Consider the following 17,031-nt stretch of genomic DNA (forward strand, 5'->3'; position numbering starts at 1 on the left):
TCGCCGCATTGAGTTATTTATGAAAATAATAAAGGCGGGATAGAAAATAAATTAAATTAAATTAATTAAATAAATAAAGTTATGGTTCTGCCGTCTCACTTGGGGTGGGAGGGGCACCAGTTCTTCTTGGGGGTGGCTAGTACCATAGATCTCTCCCCAACAAATAAGATCTTCACCGCTTGGATTTTATACCTACTTTATCTTTATTTATTGTTTTATTGTATTGTAAATCATATGTTTTTAATTTTGATCTTATTGTAAACCGCCCAGAGTCCCCTTTTTGGGAGACATGGGTGTTGATAGAAATTTGAAAAACAAACAAATAAATAAATAAATAGCTACTATGATGCAGAGGTTAAGACACTGGACTAGGATTGGAGAGACCCAGATTCATGTCTACACTTAATCCTGAAAACTTAGTCAATGACTTTGGATTCAGGTTGTATCACCAGCCTGTTATTGTGGGGATAAAATACAGAGAGATTCCCATGTAAGGCACCTTGAGCTCCTGGAAACTAGGTGGAATATAAATAAAATAGTACAACTGCTGACCGTAATACAGTCTTTCTGAAAGAGCATCTACAAGGCTGGGAATATTCCTTTATTCATATTTATCACTGGAAGTCCCAGTAGCCTTGTTGGCCCGAAATGTGTTCAAAGAGCTTGAGCTGGTCTTTTCTTTGTTCCAACTGTTCTTGGAAAGCCACGATCGGATTAATTCCTATCTAGAGCGCTGCAATGTACTTGACAGGGCATTTTCCTTGAAGGTAACTATGAAGCTATAATAATGCAGGCTGCGATGACTAAATTACTGGGCTGGCTGTGCTAGTCATTAAAAAAGCCCAACTTTTTCTAGGTTTTCACATCAGCCTGAAAAAAGGTGCTGCTGCTTTAAGAACTGCCCTTTCATGAGTCAGGTTGCTTTCACAAAGAGCAGAAAGATGCTATCTTGCACTCACATGAAGTACCAAATGCTTCTTCCAAATCATTTTCAAAGCATAAATACCAGTTAGAAAGAACACATAGAAACCATATAATATCAAGTTTACAGAGACTTCTGGAGGCTCCCAAGATGTTTTGATTCCAACCTTCCTTGGCCAGGACATCCTCCAGAGGTGTGGGTTTATAATCCTAGAATTCCCAGCCTGCATGCCTATTGCTAAATATTCTGGAAGCTTCAGTCCACATATTTGGGGGTGGGGGTGGGTGGGGAATGCTTGAGGAAGGCTATCCTAATCCAAGCTCAGAGGGATAACGAAAACACTTCAAGCTCTAAGCAGCTTGGAATGGGGGGAGCGGGGGGTGGCTCACTTCTACATCCCACTGTTGAAAATAATATGTTCCATGGAACTACAAGAATTTTTGGGTTGTGGTGTCCTATTTTTGGAGTGTCAGGCACTGATGACTAGGTCTGTGGAAATACTTAATTTGAAGATTCAGTCTGAAGGCAATTCAAATCAACTTTCCAAATTGAGTCAGAAAATCATTAAATCATGTTAAATCAGATGTCCCTGAATCACGTTGGATTATTTTGGTTGCTTCTGCTTGGAAACCAAGCTTCTGAAAATTGGAGCAAATCAATTCAGTCTGAACCAGTGAATTCAGTGTTTGACTCTAATTGTTTTTCTGAATCAATATGAACTGTCAAACTGAATTGGACTGATTTATTGAATCAATAATTCAAATGGGATTTTACATTACTTGCATATCCTTATTGATGTTAAAGCCTCAAGTTAAAATCCACTGATTCAGTCTTTTGGATCTACTGATTATACTATATGATAGTTCTGTGGGATCAACCACGTTTACTTGTTAATATGATTTCTACTACAGATTAAGGTTACTATGGTAACTAATCATTTTGGCCAGGTGAAGAGGTTGAATTTAATTGTCCCCTTTTCACGTGTTAATGGTTGCATTGCCTAAGGGAGGAACTTGCCTGACCTTGTTTTTAGTTTCAGTTTCCCTTCTGTGTAGGCTTGCAGAGAATATACAGCTGAGAGAAATCTCTCCTCTCAGCAAACAACCTTTAAATATGTTTGTTTTCTGTAAATAAATTTTTTATAGAAATGCCTGGTGTGTGACTTTTCTGATCTCTCCTGGGCCAAATGCTTTCTAGCACTCTGCCAACATTACTTTCATTTATTGTTGATTTACAGTTTTCTGTTGATTGATCTTACTCAGAGATCTATGGATATGGGATGCTCAGTAAATAAATAAATATCCTGCTGATTTGAAAGAGTTGTGATCTTGGGATAAAAGTTTGCTTTAAAAAGAATTTTCTAGGAATTGAAACAACAACAACAACAACAACAAAAGAGAGAAATGTCCTAATACTACTGATAATTTGCTCCTGCATCTGAATCTTGATATGTCTTGTATTGCTAGCTCCCAGCTAAAATAAAAAAGGAAATTAGCTCTTTGAAGCTAGATGAAGAAATATATGAAGGATGGGAGAATCCAGATTTTGCCTAAAAGTCTGTAAATGTAATGTCTACACAATAGCACTGAATACAAAATGAATCCCATTCTGATTAAGAAATGTGGCTTAGCAACAGGAGTCCCTGTCAAAGATGCCAACCTGAAAAAAATGGAATTTTTGTTATCTTTTGCTCAAATTGTACAAAGTACCATTTTCAGCCTGTTTCTTGAAGGAAGTGATGACTTATTCAGATAGGCTAAATAATCATCTGTTGTTCACCATGTATTGCAAAAATGTGGCGGTATGAGCATCAATCTCAAAAATCACCTCGGTTCTAATGGCATCACACCGAGCTGAGCTCTTCAGGTATAGGCCCTAAACCCTTGAGGCGTGCTACTAAGCCAGTTACTGTATAATGTGTTCTGTGTTCTGTGTATCCCAGCACATAGGAACAAAGAAAGAGTTGACTGGCATAATAGCACAAGAGAACAGTAAAGCCTGTAATAATACAAGACTATTGCTACTTGGTGATAGTAGCTGTTGCCAGTATAGCAATGCCCACAATCATGTATTGCTGCACAAGGCTATCTTGGTTCAAATGACTCATGCTATCAGGGTGACCCCACAGATCAAGTTGGGTTGCAACTGCAGCCACTGTTTCCCAGCACAGTAATTCAGAGAACTGGACCAAATCATCCTCAATAGATCGCCTTCCTTTCAACCAACTGATATCTATTAACACTGTGTTTCAAGAGTGGTGAGGTCTTTTACAATAGCATCTTAAACATCTTTCTAAACATGAAGGTTTTGTATCATCCTCTCTGAAACTTTTTTATAGGCATAGATCTGACTATAATCCAGGCTTTCAGATCAGCTGAACTATTCATTCTAAGGGTGGGAAAAAAAAGAACTTTTTACAAGTTTGAAAATTAAGTCAGAATGTTATCTGAATAAGACAACAACAACAGAAATGGATTAAGTCTTTGAGTTTAAGTTAAAGCACACATCTAGGAAAAAAGACAGTTACTTGGTAAAAAGATCCTGAAATTATCTGCATGCGTTTCTGAACGTCTGAACAAATGGCTGGATTATAATGGGCTCTAGGAGTGAATTGCTGCAAAGGTTTCAGTAGTGAACACAAAATATAAAATATTTGCATTCTAATTACTCATCTTTAACAGTTATATGAAGTCTAAGTATAGTTGAAAGCAGCAAAAGGGAAATGAGCAGATAAATAACATTTACAAAGCTGACCAGTTCAAAGAAATGAACTATTATAGGAAATCTGAATCATACTGACACTGATAGCAATTGAAGAGAAAAGCCACAGCCAATTTGCAAAAACATCAGGGGATTATCAAGCATGCCATGCCAAATCATATAAAAGTAGCCATCTCTGAATTGCACATCATTCAGTTAAAGAAGCACTGCTTGTGACCATGTCCCACTGAGTGCAAATGCTGAAAAATAAGCTCAGTGGAATGTCCATGTTTTGAAACTGAGAATTCCGAAGGTGACATATTTCCTTACCTGTCTGAATAGAAGCAACACTGTGATTGCAAGGAATGATCCAGGACGTGACCCGCAGCACCATATCATGGTGGAAAGAAGGGCGAGTGTTCAGTGTAATCCAAAATGATAAACTCCAGAATGGATCCCTTCAGCCCAGTTTGCTTAGGAGTGCCTTCAGATACCTTCCTTTCTCAGTAAAAAAGAAATATATGTCCCTATTTTACGGCACAGACTTTCTCCCACTTGGAATAGTTCCTGGTTCTTACAAGGGTAGCAGATAACAAAGTTGCTGCAACAACCTGCAGGCTTCTTAGCATTGGGCTGCGTTGGGGTTTGGCTTCTTCTCTGTTGAAAGAAAGAAGCAGGGAGAGAGGCAGGGAGAATTTACTGTAAACTTTACAAGCACATCCGTTTTTTGTTGTTTTCTCTTCTTGGCCACTGAGGAGTGAGAAAAGCATCAGGCAGCACTCAGAGTTGGAAGTTTTGCTCGGGTGGCCACTGACTTGGACAGGGCTTTTGTCACCAAACGGCTGTCTCTGGAGAACAGTTGCTTAAAAGGTAGAAGAGTGAGTGAACAGGAGCAGAAGAGAGACTGCCTCTTTCTGCAAGAATCTGACAGACCGAGGCTGGTCCTGGACTGTTGCCAAGGCACAGGCAGCTGAGCAATGTTCTTTAACTCTGTCCCTGGGGTGGCTGGACAGGGACTTGAAATATCTCAGTACTGTAATGGAAAGCAAGAGGAAAATATGGGCCATTTTTTGCATCTCCCTTGGCCTGAAGTTGTACAACATAGCACCACATACTACTGATTTGCTTGCGTTATGATCAGACCAGTGAAATGAGGTGGGGGGGGGGTTCTCCCATATCCTGGCAATTTTTGATTATTTACACCCAATGGATCCTGTAAAGCAACAATCAAGAAAAGGGTTTCGCATCATGGTGGTTAACACATCCTGAGATCAATGCTACAATATGTATGGATGGGGCTCTTTGTCTATAAAGAGACAAAGTAGACCTCATCCAGTGATAGCACCTAGCCTAGTTTGGCTGGTTGTAAAAACTAAGTTAGTTTAGCCCTGGTTAGGACTTGGATGGTGGACAACTTGAAATGAGAGAACTGTTGGTTAGATTGTGTCAAAAATATCCCAGAAGATGAAGGCAAACCACTTCTGAAACATTAGCAAGAAAACTGTACAGATGAATTAAGCAGGAGCTGAGCTTGACTTGAGAATGTATTTACTTTTATAGTGTTTCATTCATACACAATTGTTCATCATCCCTTAATGTGTAGCCCAACCTCTAAACTCCTTACTCCTCCTTACTTGGAGGACTGGAAACACTATAGCAGGCCAATAGTGAAAGACTTGCTAAGGAAGCCCAGATCAATACATCAATTCATTGTTATCATTTGTAAGGAGACTGAATCCAAGCACTCTGGTCAAACAGAACATGACATTAATTTACCCCCAAGACATTCCAGAATTCATTGGAAGAACCTTTAACATTTGCAAATTAAGTGAATCTGCATAAGAGTTATGTGATCGGTATAGTATATCTTATTTATTTATTTATTGGGTTTTATTATAATTGTTTTATGTGATTTTAATGTTTATGTTTTATGGGGAATTTTATTGTAAACTGCCCAGAGTCCCTCTTCTGGGGGAGATGGGTGGTGGCTAAATATGAGTAATAAATAAATAAAATAAAATAAAAAATAGTGAAACCTGGCCTTAGTTTTAGGTTTGGTGGGGATTAAGAAGTGGAGGGAGTCCTGCGGGGAATTCAAGAGCACTTATTAGCTTCCCATATTGCTGTAGCAAGGCTAATACAGCCCATTTATGTTCCCCTATATGTGTCATAGCTTTATGTTTTTGCTCCAAAAGGTGGGGGAAGTAATTAGATAGGAGCTATTTTAGCACTGATCTTGATTAATCATGCTGAATTGGTTGAAGGCAGAGGCTGGGTGGCAAATCAGGAGACAACATTCATTACCCCAATTTTCCAAAGAAAAAAGAATAGGAATGAAGGAGTCAGGAAAGAGACTTCAGTGAAGTTGGAATGATGTCTGAATTTCAAAACTTCTAAGATGGAACCTGTTGAATCTGTTTAACCAACCCATAACCTTCAGCTCACAAGCAAGACCCCAATGACTGATGTTGATGGGAGTTGTAATCCAACACATCTGGAGGGCAGCATGTGGAGGAACCCCACTATGTTCAGTCTTGTTTTCCTCCCTTTCTGCTATATAGTGTACAACCCACAGTGCCTCTAGAATGATTAATTTTGGAATTGAATGACAGCCCAAAAATATAGAGTGGATGGATTTTTTCCTCCAGCTATGTAGGTAGCGCTACTTATATTGGAAAGATGCAAGGTAGTCTGGGGAGTCAGCAGGAAGATGGCAGTGGTACAACATGTGATGTTTTGTCCAACTGCAGGCTTGGTGAACTATAGTCCTTCAGATGCTGTTAGGCTAAAACTGCTATCATCTCTGTCTGGTGGCCATACCTGTGTTCAGTATTTGAATAGTCACAAGATTTCCTCCTGTACTCAGCTACTTGCATTTTTCCTGACTCACAATATAATCCTAAAAGTACCTTCTTAAGGTAATTCTAATTCAGTGGTGTTTGTGTATCCAGTAGTAACTGGAACCATTTACTCCTTAGTAGCAAGAATGGAGATCCTCCAGTCCATAGGCCAAACCTAGAGAACCAAACCAGGCTGTACCACCCAGCCTGTGGGACTTCAGACCAGCCCCCCTCTGGCATCTCCATTGCTCCTCACCCATGAAGTCCTGCTCTCAAGATGATTGTTGCAGGGCCCTGAAGTAGGACTTCCCCATGCTTTCTTGAAGGGGAAAAGGTGTGACACAGAAGAACAACTCTTTCTGAGCCGGTATTTGACTTTCTAAACTTGGAGCACTTTTGACCTTCAGCTTCCCATCATTTTGAGAAAGGTGCTAGGCAAAGAGTGCCTTCCTTTTAAGGACTGCATCTTTCATTTGATTCAAACTGTACATTGGCTGAAGAGGATCTGAACTGGCATTCACTATGGGCTATTAGGCACTTTCTGAATCTGGGACAAGTAAACAGTTGCACTTCCATACTCTGGTTAATTTCAAGAGAGTTCAGCATGTACCCTTGCAACTCACTTTCCTTAGAGAAGTAACTGGAGACAGGCTGTGTTTTTATGATGATACAGGGTTAATTAACAGATATACACAGGCTGCAACACCTAGCCAGCCTTGAACTTTTCAAAGGAAGCCAATGGTAAACCACTTCTGTTACCAAGAAAAACACATGAATGTATCACCAGGAGTCAAACTCAACGAGGACTCTTTATCTTACCTTTACCAGCTGAGTGAAAAATGAAGGCTGGTTACATATACAGTACAACAAATATCTGTTTTCTTCAGATTTCTAAGAGTGTCCTACGAAGAACAAGGGCAGCCCTCCACCTCCTTTTCAGATCCAGCCCTGTATACTCTCAGTCTGAATTAATTTCCTGCTGTGCATGTGAAGTGTCTGCTTGATCCCTTGGCTTGTTTGGTAGAGGAAGAAAGATTGGTCATCTCCATCCATCCCCTGCATTTCTTAGGCCACTCTAGCTCCTATATTTCTGATTATGAACTGTCTTCCTTAATCTCAAGAGTTCTGTCCCAAAGGATATTCAACAATAACTCACTTTACAGAAATTTGAGAGGGCGACTTATTCTGAGAGATCAACTTGACCAGTCCCACCTTACCCCAAGAGCAATTTTGTCTGGCCCAGGTGATGGCTGGGAAAAAAAATGTAACCAAATGAAAAAAAGCACCCAAGGAAAGCAGTGACTTAATGAGTCTGTATTAAAGACACAAACATGAACAAGCTTTATGCACTGGAAAGAATGGAAGGGGAATAGAAAAAGAGACTAATGTGGCACCACTAGGTGTTTTATAATTATAAAAAGTCACAGAAAAAAGCAAAGGAGTGGAGGCGTAACATGAATTGCAATTAGCAAAAGCTCTTGGCATCAGGTAATGGAATTTTTAAAGGCACATTAGAGAAGGATGAAAAAATGTGCTAGGGAGTTGCATCAGGTATGTAGGTACCCCTTTCTCCAATATACCAGGGTTTAGCGAATCAAGTGCAGCAAATGGCAGCCTATTTATGCTGGCACATAGACACTGAGGTATCCTCTGTGCTGAAGTCATACAGTGCTTGAGTTCGGACATTGCATGAAGCTGCCGTTTGCTTTAAGCATGTTTTGCTGAATAATCCACAGAAGCCTTGCTCATATATCATGTGCAGTGCAAACTACATTATAGCTAAGGCAATGTATGATCCCTGGCCATAAATTCAGACCCTCAGCAGGACTGGGATTTTTAGACTCTGAGTTCATACAGTACATTTCTCTAAGCTCTAACGTGGTTTATTTGATTCTGTCTTGGCATGCATTGTCTGTGAATACAAGCAGTTCTTGATTATAAGCCATAATTTTGGCATAGAGTTGTATATGAACCAAGTGACTATGGTTTGTTAAAACAAGTCATGACTGAGCATGATAGCTCAGCAGCTAAATTTGGCTTCACAAACCGGGCAGAAAACTTTGTTGATTTCCAAATAACTGTGTTAAGCTGGGGGATGGAGTTTTGTAGGAGGATGGGGAGGTTGGAAGGAGGTCAACCAGGTCTTTGTGGCTTCAACTCAGTGCGCTCCAAACATACTGAACTACAATTCCCATCAACTATAGGTAGCATGTCTATTGAAAACTCATAGTTTCCATCACAGAAGGTCTCTGATCAATCCTTTTTTGGAACCATTTAGTTATACAAATTTATGGAGGCCAAAGGTGCATATTGATGGCTCATGATTAACAGAACCCCCTTTGACTAAATCAGTCATGTAGTTTCTGGATGTTGGCATGACACACTGAACAAGATGAACTCAGCTGTGCTGCAAAAATCTAGATAGCCATTAAATGAAAGTAAAGAGTTAGATTTTTCTGAATCTAACTACAAACAGATACAGACTAGATGACATGTGGATCTACATGCTGTGTCACTCAGTTAATGCACTGATTTATAGTTCAGTATGTTGCGCAATCCCCAACATTGGGTTGAGTAAACCATCGTTAAATTAACTACGGGTAAGCACCTCCTGTGAATAGAGCTACTGAGACAGATCAGGTTGGCAGCTCCCTTATTTTCAGCCCATGCTGCACATCAGCGTTTTCAAACCACTGCTACATCTTCAGTAGCCTGTTCAAGTGAACCAAAATCAAGTTTGTAAAGAACCGCTCCCTTGTTAGCTAGGTAAAAATTGGTGCCAGGTGAACAAACAGGAGTTTTTTGAAAACTGGGATGTTCCTCCACTCCCCTTGATAAGCTGTTAACATATGTCAGATTGGCCCAGCTTGTGACTTTTGTGGCATTATGCCCAAGAGTGCTGGTGCACCCTAACTTAGCTGTGCAATGTCTCCATAAGTACAACCTAGCTTCCGCTTGCTTTCTCTTCCTGTGTTGCAGGCCTCTCTTAACCCTCTATAACCTTTAAATAGTGACTATTTAATAGTCGCACCGTCCATTTGGCTATAAATGGAGGGTGGGGGAAATCTACTTTTAATGTCACATGGAGCAGGGAGGAAAAAGCAAAGAGGGGTCTGTCCTACATTCTCTTATTTTACATGGTTATTTTTAGCCAACTTCCATTACCTAAGTGACTTAAGTGGAAAAGATGGCAGGAGAGAAATAGTGATGTCTTTTGTTTCTCTTTCCCAGATGTTCCATTTGAAAAATAAGATCTGCACACCCTCACACACAAACATCTGGATGACCATTAGACAGCAGCCAAAAGATGCATAAAATAATGGCTTTTCAATACCATAAGGATTTTTGCAGGCCAGATTTGGTAGCCCTAATACATCCACAGCAGTCAAACAGGATGTCATATTTTGCAAGGGGGCATATACCACTCCCTCCCCTACTTTTTTCCCCACCACAACAACCCTGTGAGGGAGGTTAAGCTGAGAAAAAGCGATTGGCCCAAAGTTACCCAAAGAGCTTCCATGGAGAAGGATGGACATTAGAAAAAGAAGAATTGGTGTAAACAGCCAAAGAGATAGATACATGAATCTGAAAAAGGAGGGTTTTTTTCTTTTTAATCTAAGAAAGCTACTTTGTTTTGAAGAATTTATGAGTAAGGACATACAAAACATTTTGACCTAGCAATGTTCTGCATTCAAACTAGCTGTTTCAGTTATCCCAAATGTGAAACAAAACTTGGATCTCTTGAATATTCTGTTTTGTGACAGTGATTTTGTGACAGTCGTTTTGCGGCTTGTGACCAATTTGCTTATTTTTCCCAAGTTTTTCCAGCCCTGCCTGTGCTGTGCAGCAGCAAGGACCAACTCTTAATGTGCTGATATCAGTTTAAATTGGAAGGGTTGATGTGGGAGTAGAGAATTGAAAATTAAACACATAGCCAAGCTGAAAAAGAATAGTAGTACATTATTGCTGTTTTAAAAAAAACCTTTGCCATAGGAAAGTTAGAATTCATGTAGGTGGATTGCAATTGGATTGTGTTATGCTTTATTGTACAGGGATGCGGTGGCGCTGCGGGTTAAACCGCTGAGCTGTCGATCGGAAGGTCGGCAGTTCGAAACCGCGTGGCGGGGTGAGCTCCCATTGTTAATCCCAGCTCCTGCTCACCTAGCAGTTCAAAAACATGCAAATGTGAGTAGATCAATAGGTACTGCTTCGGCGGGAAGGTAACGGCGTTCTGTGTAGTCATGCTGGCCACATGACCCGGAAGTGTCTATGACAACGCCGGCTCCAAGGCTTAGAAACGGAGATGAGCACCGCCCCCTAGAGTCGGATTCGACTGGACTTTACGTCAAGGGAAACCTTTACCTTTACCTATGCTTTATTGTAAAGCACATCATGCAAAGTGTGTATTTGTGTGTGCAATCTTATCCTTCACACGTGTTGCTAATGTTGCTGTGTGTGTGTGTATGGGTGGACAGATGGACAGACAGACAAGCAACGAGACTATTGGCACTGTGTTCTTTGGTTGGTGGGCTAATTAGTTAAGCTTGATATTGGTGCACTCTGTATCCACTGTTAAGGCTTGCTGAACTTCAGAGTTCTTTTAGAAATGAGTAGTTTGAGCTAATTGGTTGAGATTTGTGTGCATTCTGTACATGCTCAGGTCATTTCCTGGTCCAATTAAGATTAATTGCCACCTGGGACTTCTGCTATGCTGACCCCATTGGTATGGTTTGTTCCAGGTCCCTGAGGAATCCAGGGGCTTTCTGGGGGGAACCTGAGGGATTTCGCCAGTGATGTGTCAGGCAGTTCTATTGAGGGTCTGTTTAGCTTCTGGCAGCAAAAGGTGACCTGTTCTTGAAGAAATTTATCCTGAGCAGCTTCTCTTCCTATGGAAATCTTGGGGTGTGTTTACTGACCAGTGGGAAGTTCTAACCCTAAGTCACCATTAATAGCAGTTGGCCATATTTGCTATTTTGCTTGTTTTTTACTGAGGAACTGTGTGAGATGAAGCTTCAGAAATGATGTCTAGAATGTCCCTGGAGGAAGTGACTGAACACGGGTATGATCCAAAGTTTGGTCCTCCACCATGCCAACAAGGGAGGCAAAGCATCATTACTTCTTCTGTATTACATGACTCCTGTCAGCTACCAGCCATTTTTAGGGTAGTAAATTTCTTTTTAGGGAAGAATAAGCAGGAAAACTTCCCACCTGGCTGCAGTGACTATTTTGCCCAGTATTTGCCCAACAAAGTTGCTCAGGTTCACCAAAGTTTTGATTCCTGCTGATGATGCTGAACTTTATTTTGCCACCCTGAGCTCAGCTGAAGATGCTGTCAAAGTCCTGCCCAGAGGCTGTTGGAGTCTGGATGGGATGAAACAGGTTAAAACAAAACCCAAGCAAGACAAAGGTACTGTTTGTTCATCGTGGCTCTCAGCCAGCTCCAGTGTTGTCTCTCAAGAGGGTTGCATTGCCCCTGAGATCAGGGGTCCTCCTGGAGTCATGGCTACTGCTAGATGGACAGGTGGAGGCCATGGCCAGAAGGGCCTTTGCCCAGCTTTCTGTGGTACATCCTCCCACTTCCTGGAGTGGGGTGATCTGGCTCCAGTGTCTCATGACATACCACCCCCTGGTTAGATTTCTGTAATGCACTTTGCATGGAGCTGCCTTTGAAAACCACTTGAAAACTGCAGTTGGTTCAAACTACAGCAGCCTGCTTGTTGACTGGCACTAATTGCTATAAGCATATTACATGTGATTTGCCTGCCCTGCATTGATTGCCAATAGGCTACGAGATGCAATTCAAATGGCTAGTTTTGACTTGTAAAACCCTCTCTGGCTTGGCACCTAGATGTTTCCAGGACCATTTATTACCATGGAATTCAGCCTGACAAAGGAGGTCCTCCCAGAAGAAGCTGCTTGGGATACCCTACTTCTATGAGGTGAAGGGGATTGATGCTATAAGGTATTGTTTTGCCATCATCGTGGAACAGCCTCCCTCCTGCTAGAAATTAGGCTGCCCCCCTCAGCGATGGCTTTCTGGAAGCTTTGGAAGACTGAACTTTTCCAGAGGGACTTTATGGAATGATCACAGTCATTACTTCTTGGATATCTATTTTTTATTCTTGGGTATATATGTAATGATTGCTATTAAGTATTGGGTTTTAATGCTCTATTATTCCCTGGATATTTTTTGTGTATTTAGGTAAGCCCGCATGAGTCATGAAATTTGGGTGGCATACACGTTTGATAAATAAATCAAAGAAATAAATCAGTCCCAGGGAGCTAGAGGGAGGGGTAGGGAGCTGCCGCATTCCTTCGTCCTCTGGTAAATTAGTGAGTTGTGACTGGCAATGGCCCTTTGACAACTATTTTGGGAATAGGCAATCCCCCTCCCAGAGTAGTTATTTTGTGAGAACACACATGATCAAAATGCCCCGTGTGCTTCCCAGCCTTCCGAAATTGCCTACCTCCAGTTTATGAAATCTGAACTCCTAGATATGATTACTTAGGAGCAAATCCCATTGATTCCTTTGGGGAGAAAGCATGTAATTCCCTGAGCGTGCATAAAATAAATTAATGGATGTGTCATTTAGATGTGTAAAGAACTGTTCATGTTTGGAACAAAGTCAAAACCTGATCCAAAACCCATCTTCAAGTTTCAGATGTGTATTTCAGGAGCAGAGGCATCACATCTGATTTAGTGTCTCTCAAGAAACTGTCTGCACATCCGCTGCACTGTCAGAAGGTGGGGATGGAAAAGTTCCCCAGAGCCCTTAAAATCAGGTATGCTCCCCTCCTTTTGTGTACCTCCCCAGCCCTTCGCTTCAGTCAGCAGCTGGCAGCATTAGCAGAAAGAGAAAATAATCGCCTGCCTTGGTTTGTCCAGCTCAGATCCATCCTTGGGTGGTGGCTGGCTTGCTCAGGATGCTTTTTGCACCCTTGACAGGAGGCAGCTGCTCGGCTCTTCTGCCTGTACTTGGCACTCTCTAAAAAAGCACATTTTTCTATCATTTGTTATGCAATATTTGTTCTCAATAAGCCAAAAGTGCAAAAGCCACTGTAATGGATGGCATTCATCTTTTATCCTCCCTCGTTCACTAGTGGATTTCCTCTCCCAGATTTAAACAAGGCAAAGGAAGCATGCAGGGTATGGCTTCTGGAATTTTTTCTAACTCCTTGACCAGCAAGAGCTATAGGAGCAGCTGTACTTCCTGTATGTGTGTTTTTCTACTTTCCCCTTAAGTTGTGTCTGTGTGTTTTTATGTACATGCATGCATTACAAAGTATAGAGCCACTTGCAGACCCTCCACTCCAGGTCATGCGACCAGGTGGGTGAGGGCTTAGGACGGAGCACCACTGCCCAGCTGCCTCTCCCACAGGGGGCATTTTTGGACCCAGATTGCAGCCCCCAATCAGATCAGGCCCATTTGCTGGCTGCCCCCAACCATGGCAAATCTGGTCTCATTCTGTTCAGCTTTGGGAGAATTATATTGAAGAATCCTGACTCCCTTTACAGAACTGAGGTGGAAAGAATAAAGAGGCTGGTTTTCTAGTCCTTATGATTCTGGTGAGAAGACAACATGTTCTTCAGGTTTTAAACTTTTTTTATTCCTTCCCCTGGTTCTTCATCAAAGTTCCTTTCATTCCTACTAACTTGTCCCCTTTGATGCTGCTTCCCCTTGTTGTTGGCCCACTCCTGACTAAAACATTCTGATTCTTTCCAGCCTCGCTGCAAGCCAGATAAATGCTAGACTGATGTGGGCACAGGCTGGTCACTCTAGTGTTGATGAGGATGGTCAGAAAAAGGGCTCTGCGGTATCACATCTCAGCTTCCATGAGCCTCCAGGCATATTTGCATCAGCTGTCCACCAGTGATTTTCTCAAGAGTATTGTGGGAACTGAACTCCCTTGGAGGGCACCAGGTTGAAGGAAATAGGTTAACAGGTAGGCCTAACCTGGTTGAATAGTGTTTGCATGGGAGGAGGCACTGAATACTTTGGGTGGAAAGCCCTTAATATTGCCAATCCAAAGACACTGTTTCATCTTTCCATCTTCAGCAGATTTTCTGTGATCAGAATATGAGGAAAAACAAGGTTGCAAATACAAAAATTGAGATCCAGGATGCTTGCTCACCAATAAATCCATCAATCATGGGATTCCTTCATACAGACATTACTGGGACTATGTTCTCAGGTTATAATGGGTGTACAAAGGCAAATTGTACACACAGTGTATGCATATGTATTTCTTTCTCATATACACACAGATAACTAAAGTTAATTCTAGGATAACTGAAATCTTTAGCTGACATCTGCATCACTTTTAAAGGGATCTAATGAAGTGATCCACAAAAGCTTAGTTTAGGCTACAATAAATGTGCTGATCTTTATGGTATTACCGGGCTCTTGTTTGGTTTTGCTTCAGGAGTCCAACATGGCTGCTTTTCCTGAAATTTCAGGAGGAAGCACTCAGAGACAGGCAGGATGGTTTTAAAGCTTAGGTGGTTGATGGGGAAGTAGATTTCCCATCAAGTATTGAGCTTTTTTAGCAGTTCGAAAACATGCAAATGTGAGTAGATTAATAGGTACCGCTTCGGCGGGCAGGTAACGGCGTTCCGTATAGTCATGCCGGCCACATGACCACGGAAGTGTCTATGGACAAACGCCGGCTCTTCAGCTTTGAAACGGAGATGAGCACCGCCCCCTAGAGTCAGACACGACTGGACTTCATGTCAAGGGAAACCCTTACCTTTACCTTTTATCGAGCTTTTTAGAAATGCATGGCTTTGAAGTTTGAACTCAGCCTGGATAGACAGTGAAGCTTTTGAGTGTGAAAGAACAGTATCACTTAAATTCCCACAGCAGTCTTTTGCCCTAGGCTTTTATTCTGGTTTCCTGTATGGCATCATGTTTTTATTTGGACTTCTGCAGTGACTCTTCCAATTCTAGAATTCTAAAGCTTTCAAAACATTTTCAGCAGAAGCTCCATCTGAAACAAATTGCAGTAGGTTCAGCCAAGAAATGTGAAGGTGTAGGAAAAGGTGACCAGATTATCGCTACTGGAGAATCACAACAGGGATACCCACCCATATTTCTCACAATAGAGAATCAGCTATGACCAATAAAAGTCATTTGCCAGCCAAGAGGACATCAAGCTTCTAATGACAAAGTTGCAACCAAAAGGATCTCCATAATGCTTCTGGCAACAGGGCTGCGAGGTAGGTTAGTAGCATTTTACCCCAACTGCAGTTTGGGGCTAGCTGCCTTACCTGCCCAGTAAGGCCACTGCCGTGGTGAGACTGAATCAGGGACTTCTAGCACACAGCTCAGGTGTCTTGCTAAAAGATTGCAGCTTCAGGCTGCAGAGGCAGATCAAGGAAAAGCGGGGAGCCTATTCTTGCTTTCAGTTAAGTGGAAGTTCCCTTGCAGAGGCACCTTCCCAATGCTTGGCCTGCAGAAATCTGAAAGACCCTTGTAGCAATTTTGAGCCTTTCAGCCAAGATTGATGGGGGTGAGCTGGCCCTTGATGGTCCATGTGGCTGGCAAGGTTTGATCCAGGAGAAAATAGATGGGAACTTTTGTCCAGGATATTCTCTAACGTTCTAGGTGGCAGTCTAGGGAGTCACAGAAAAAAATGCACTGAATTAGAGTTTCCAAAACAAGCAAGCAAATGCCTTTCCCAGGCATCTTTCCCCAATATTAGGGTGGGTTTTTGTTTTTGTTTTGTTTTTGTGCACCAAGTCAGTGTTGACCCCTGACAACTGCCTGGACTAGTCCCTGCAGCTTTCTAGGCAAGAAGTGGTTTGCCCTTGCCTCCTTCCTAGGGCTGAGAGAGAGTGGCTGGGTGCCTTCGTGCCTCAGGCAGGGCTAGAACTCCCCGTCTCCCAGTTTCTAGCCTGGTGTCTTGACTGCTGCACCCATGTTTCTCAACCTTGGCAACTTTATGATGTGTGGCCTCTGACTCCCAGAATGCTGGGTGGGGAATTCTAGGAGTCAAAGTCCACATGCGTTAAAGTTGCCAAGGTTGAGAAACAGTGCACTGCACCCCACTGGCTCTCTAACATCCAGTTAGGAACTCTTTATTTCCTGTGTTTGCCGGGGACTTAACCAGATGCCTGGGTCTCAACGGACGTGGGGGTGCAGGTGAATGAGCGATCTTTCCCGCTAAGCTCTCATTTCATTTCTAATCTTCCCCTAGCTTGAGCAGACCTGTGGCAACCCAGTGCTAACTTCCTGCCTGTCCCTTGTCCTGTCTGATCTGAGCACCTTTCCTGAGGTGTGGAGGGGGGGGCAGTCTGTGGTTACTCCTGTGTGCTCAGAGAGGTGATTGCCAGGTGCCGAACTTCTTAAGCTGATCCCTGTCAGCAGTGGCAGGCGCTTTGGAGCAGAGCCCCCAGCTTTCAGGGCTCAGCTGTGGCAAAGTCGGGCTCTGATCCCCTAGTCCCCAGAGTGCAAAGGCATCTCTGTCCTCCTGCTTCTCTTAACTTCAGGATTGTCGGATGGTTGTGATGCCGCAGTTGCTGGTGGGGAAAATCCAGAAAGTGGCTTTTCAGTGGACATGCAGCAGAGA

At 42.3% G+C, this 17,031-nt stretch overlaps 1 protein-coding gene across 2 annotated transcripts in view; it reads right to left on the reverse strand.

The window, feature by feature from the left end:
• The window catches only part of GLP2R (glucagon like peptide 2 receptor), a 41,006-nt gene extending 36,575 nt beyond the window's left edge, over positions 1-4,431 (reverse strand). Inside the window, exon 1 of one of the 2 annotated variants that reach the window (XM_063292763.1) lies at positions 3,953-4,431. In XM_063292763.1, the coding sequence (XP_063148833.1) occupies positions 3,953-4,021 (69 nt within the window). In that variant the 5' untranslated portion in view covers positions 4,022-4,431. The remainder of the gene's footprint in view (positions 1-3,952) is intronic. The other variant, XM_063292762.1, reaches the window with a different exon arrangement.
• Between the last annotated feature and the right edge of the window lie 12,600 nt (positions 4,432-17,031).

The sequence above is a fragment of the Candoia aspera genome, chromosome 2 (genome assembly GCF_035149785.1).
Source record: "Candoia aspera isolate rCanAsp1 chromosome 2, rCanAsp1.hap2, whole genome shotgun sequence".
Classification (NCBI taxonomy): domain Eukaryota; kingdom Metazoa; phylum Chordata; class Lepidosauria; order Squamata; family Boidae; genus Candoia; species Candoia aspera.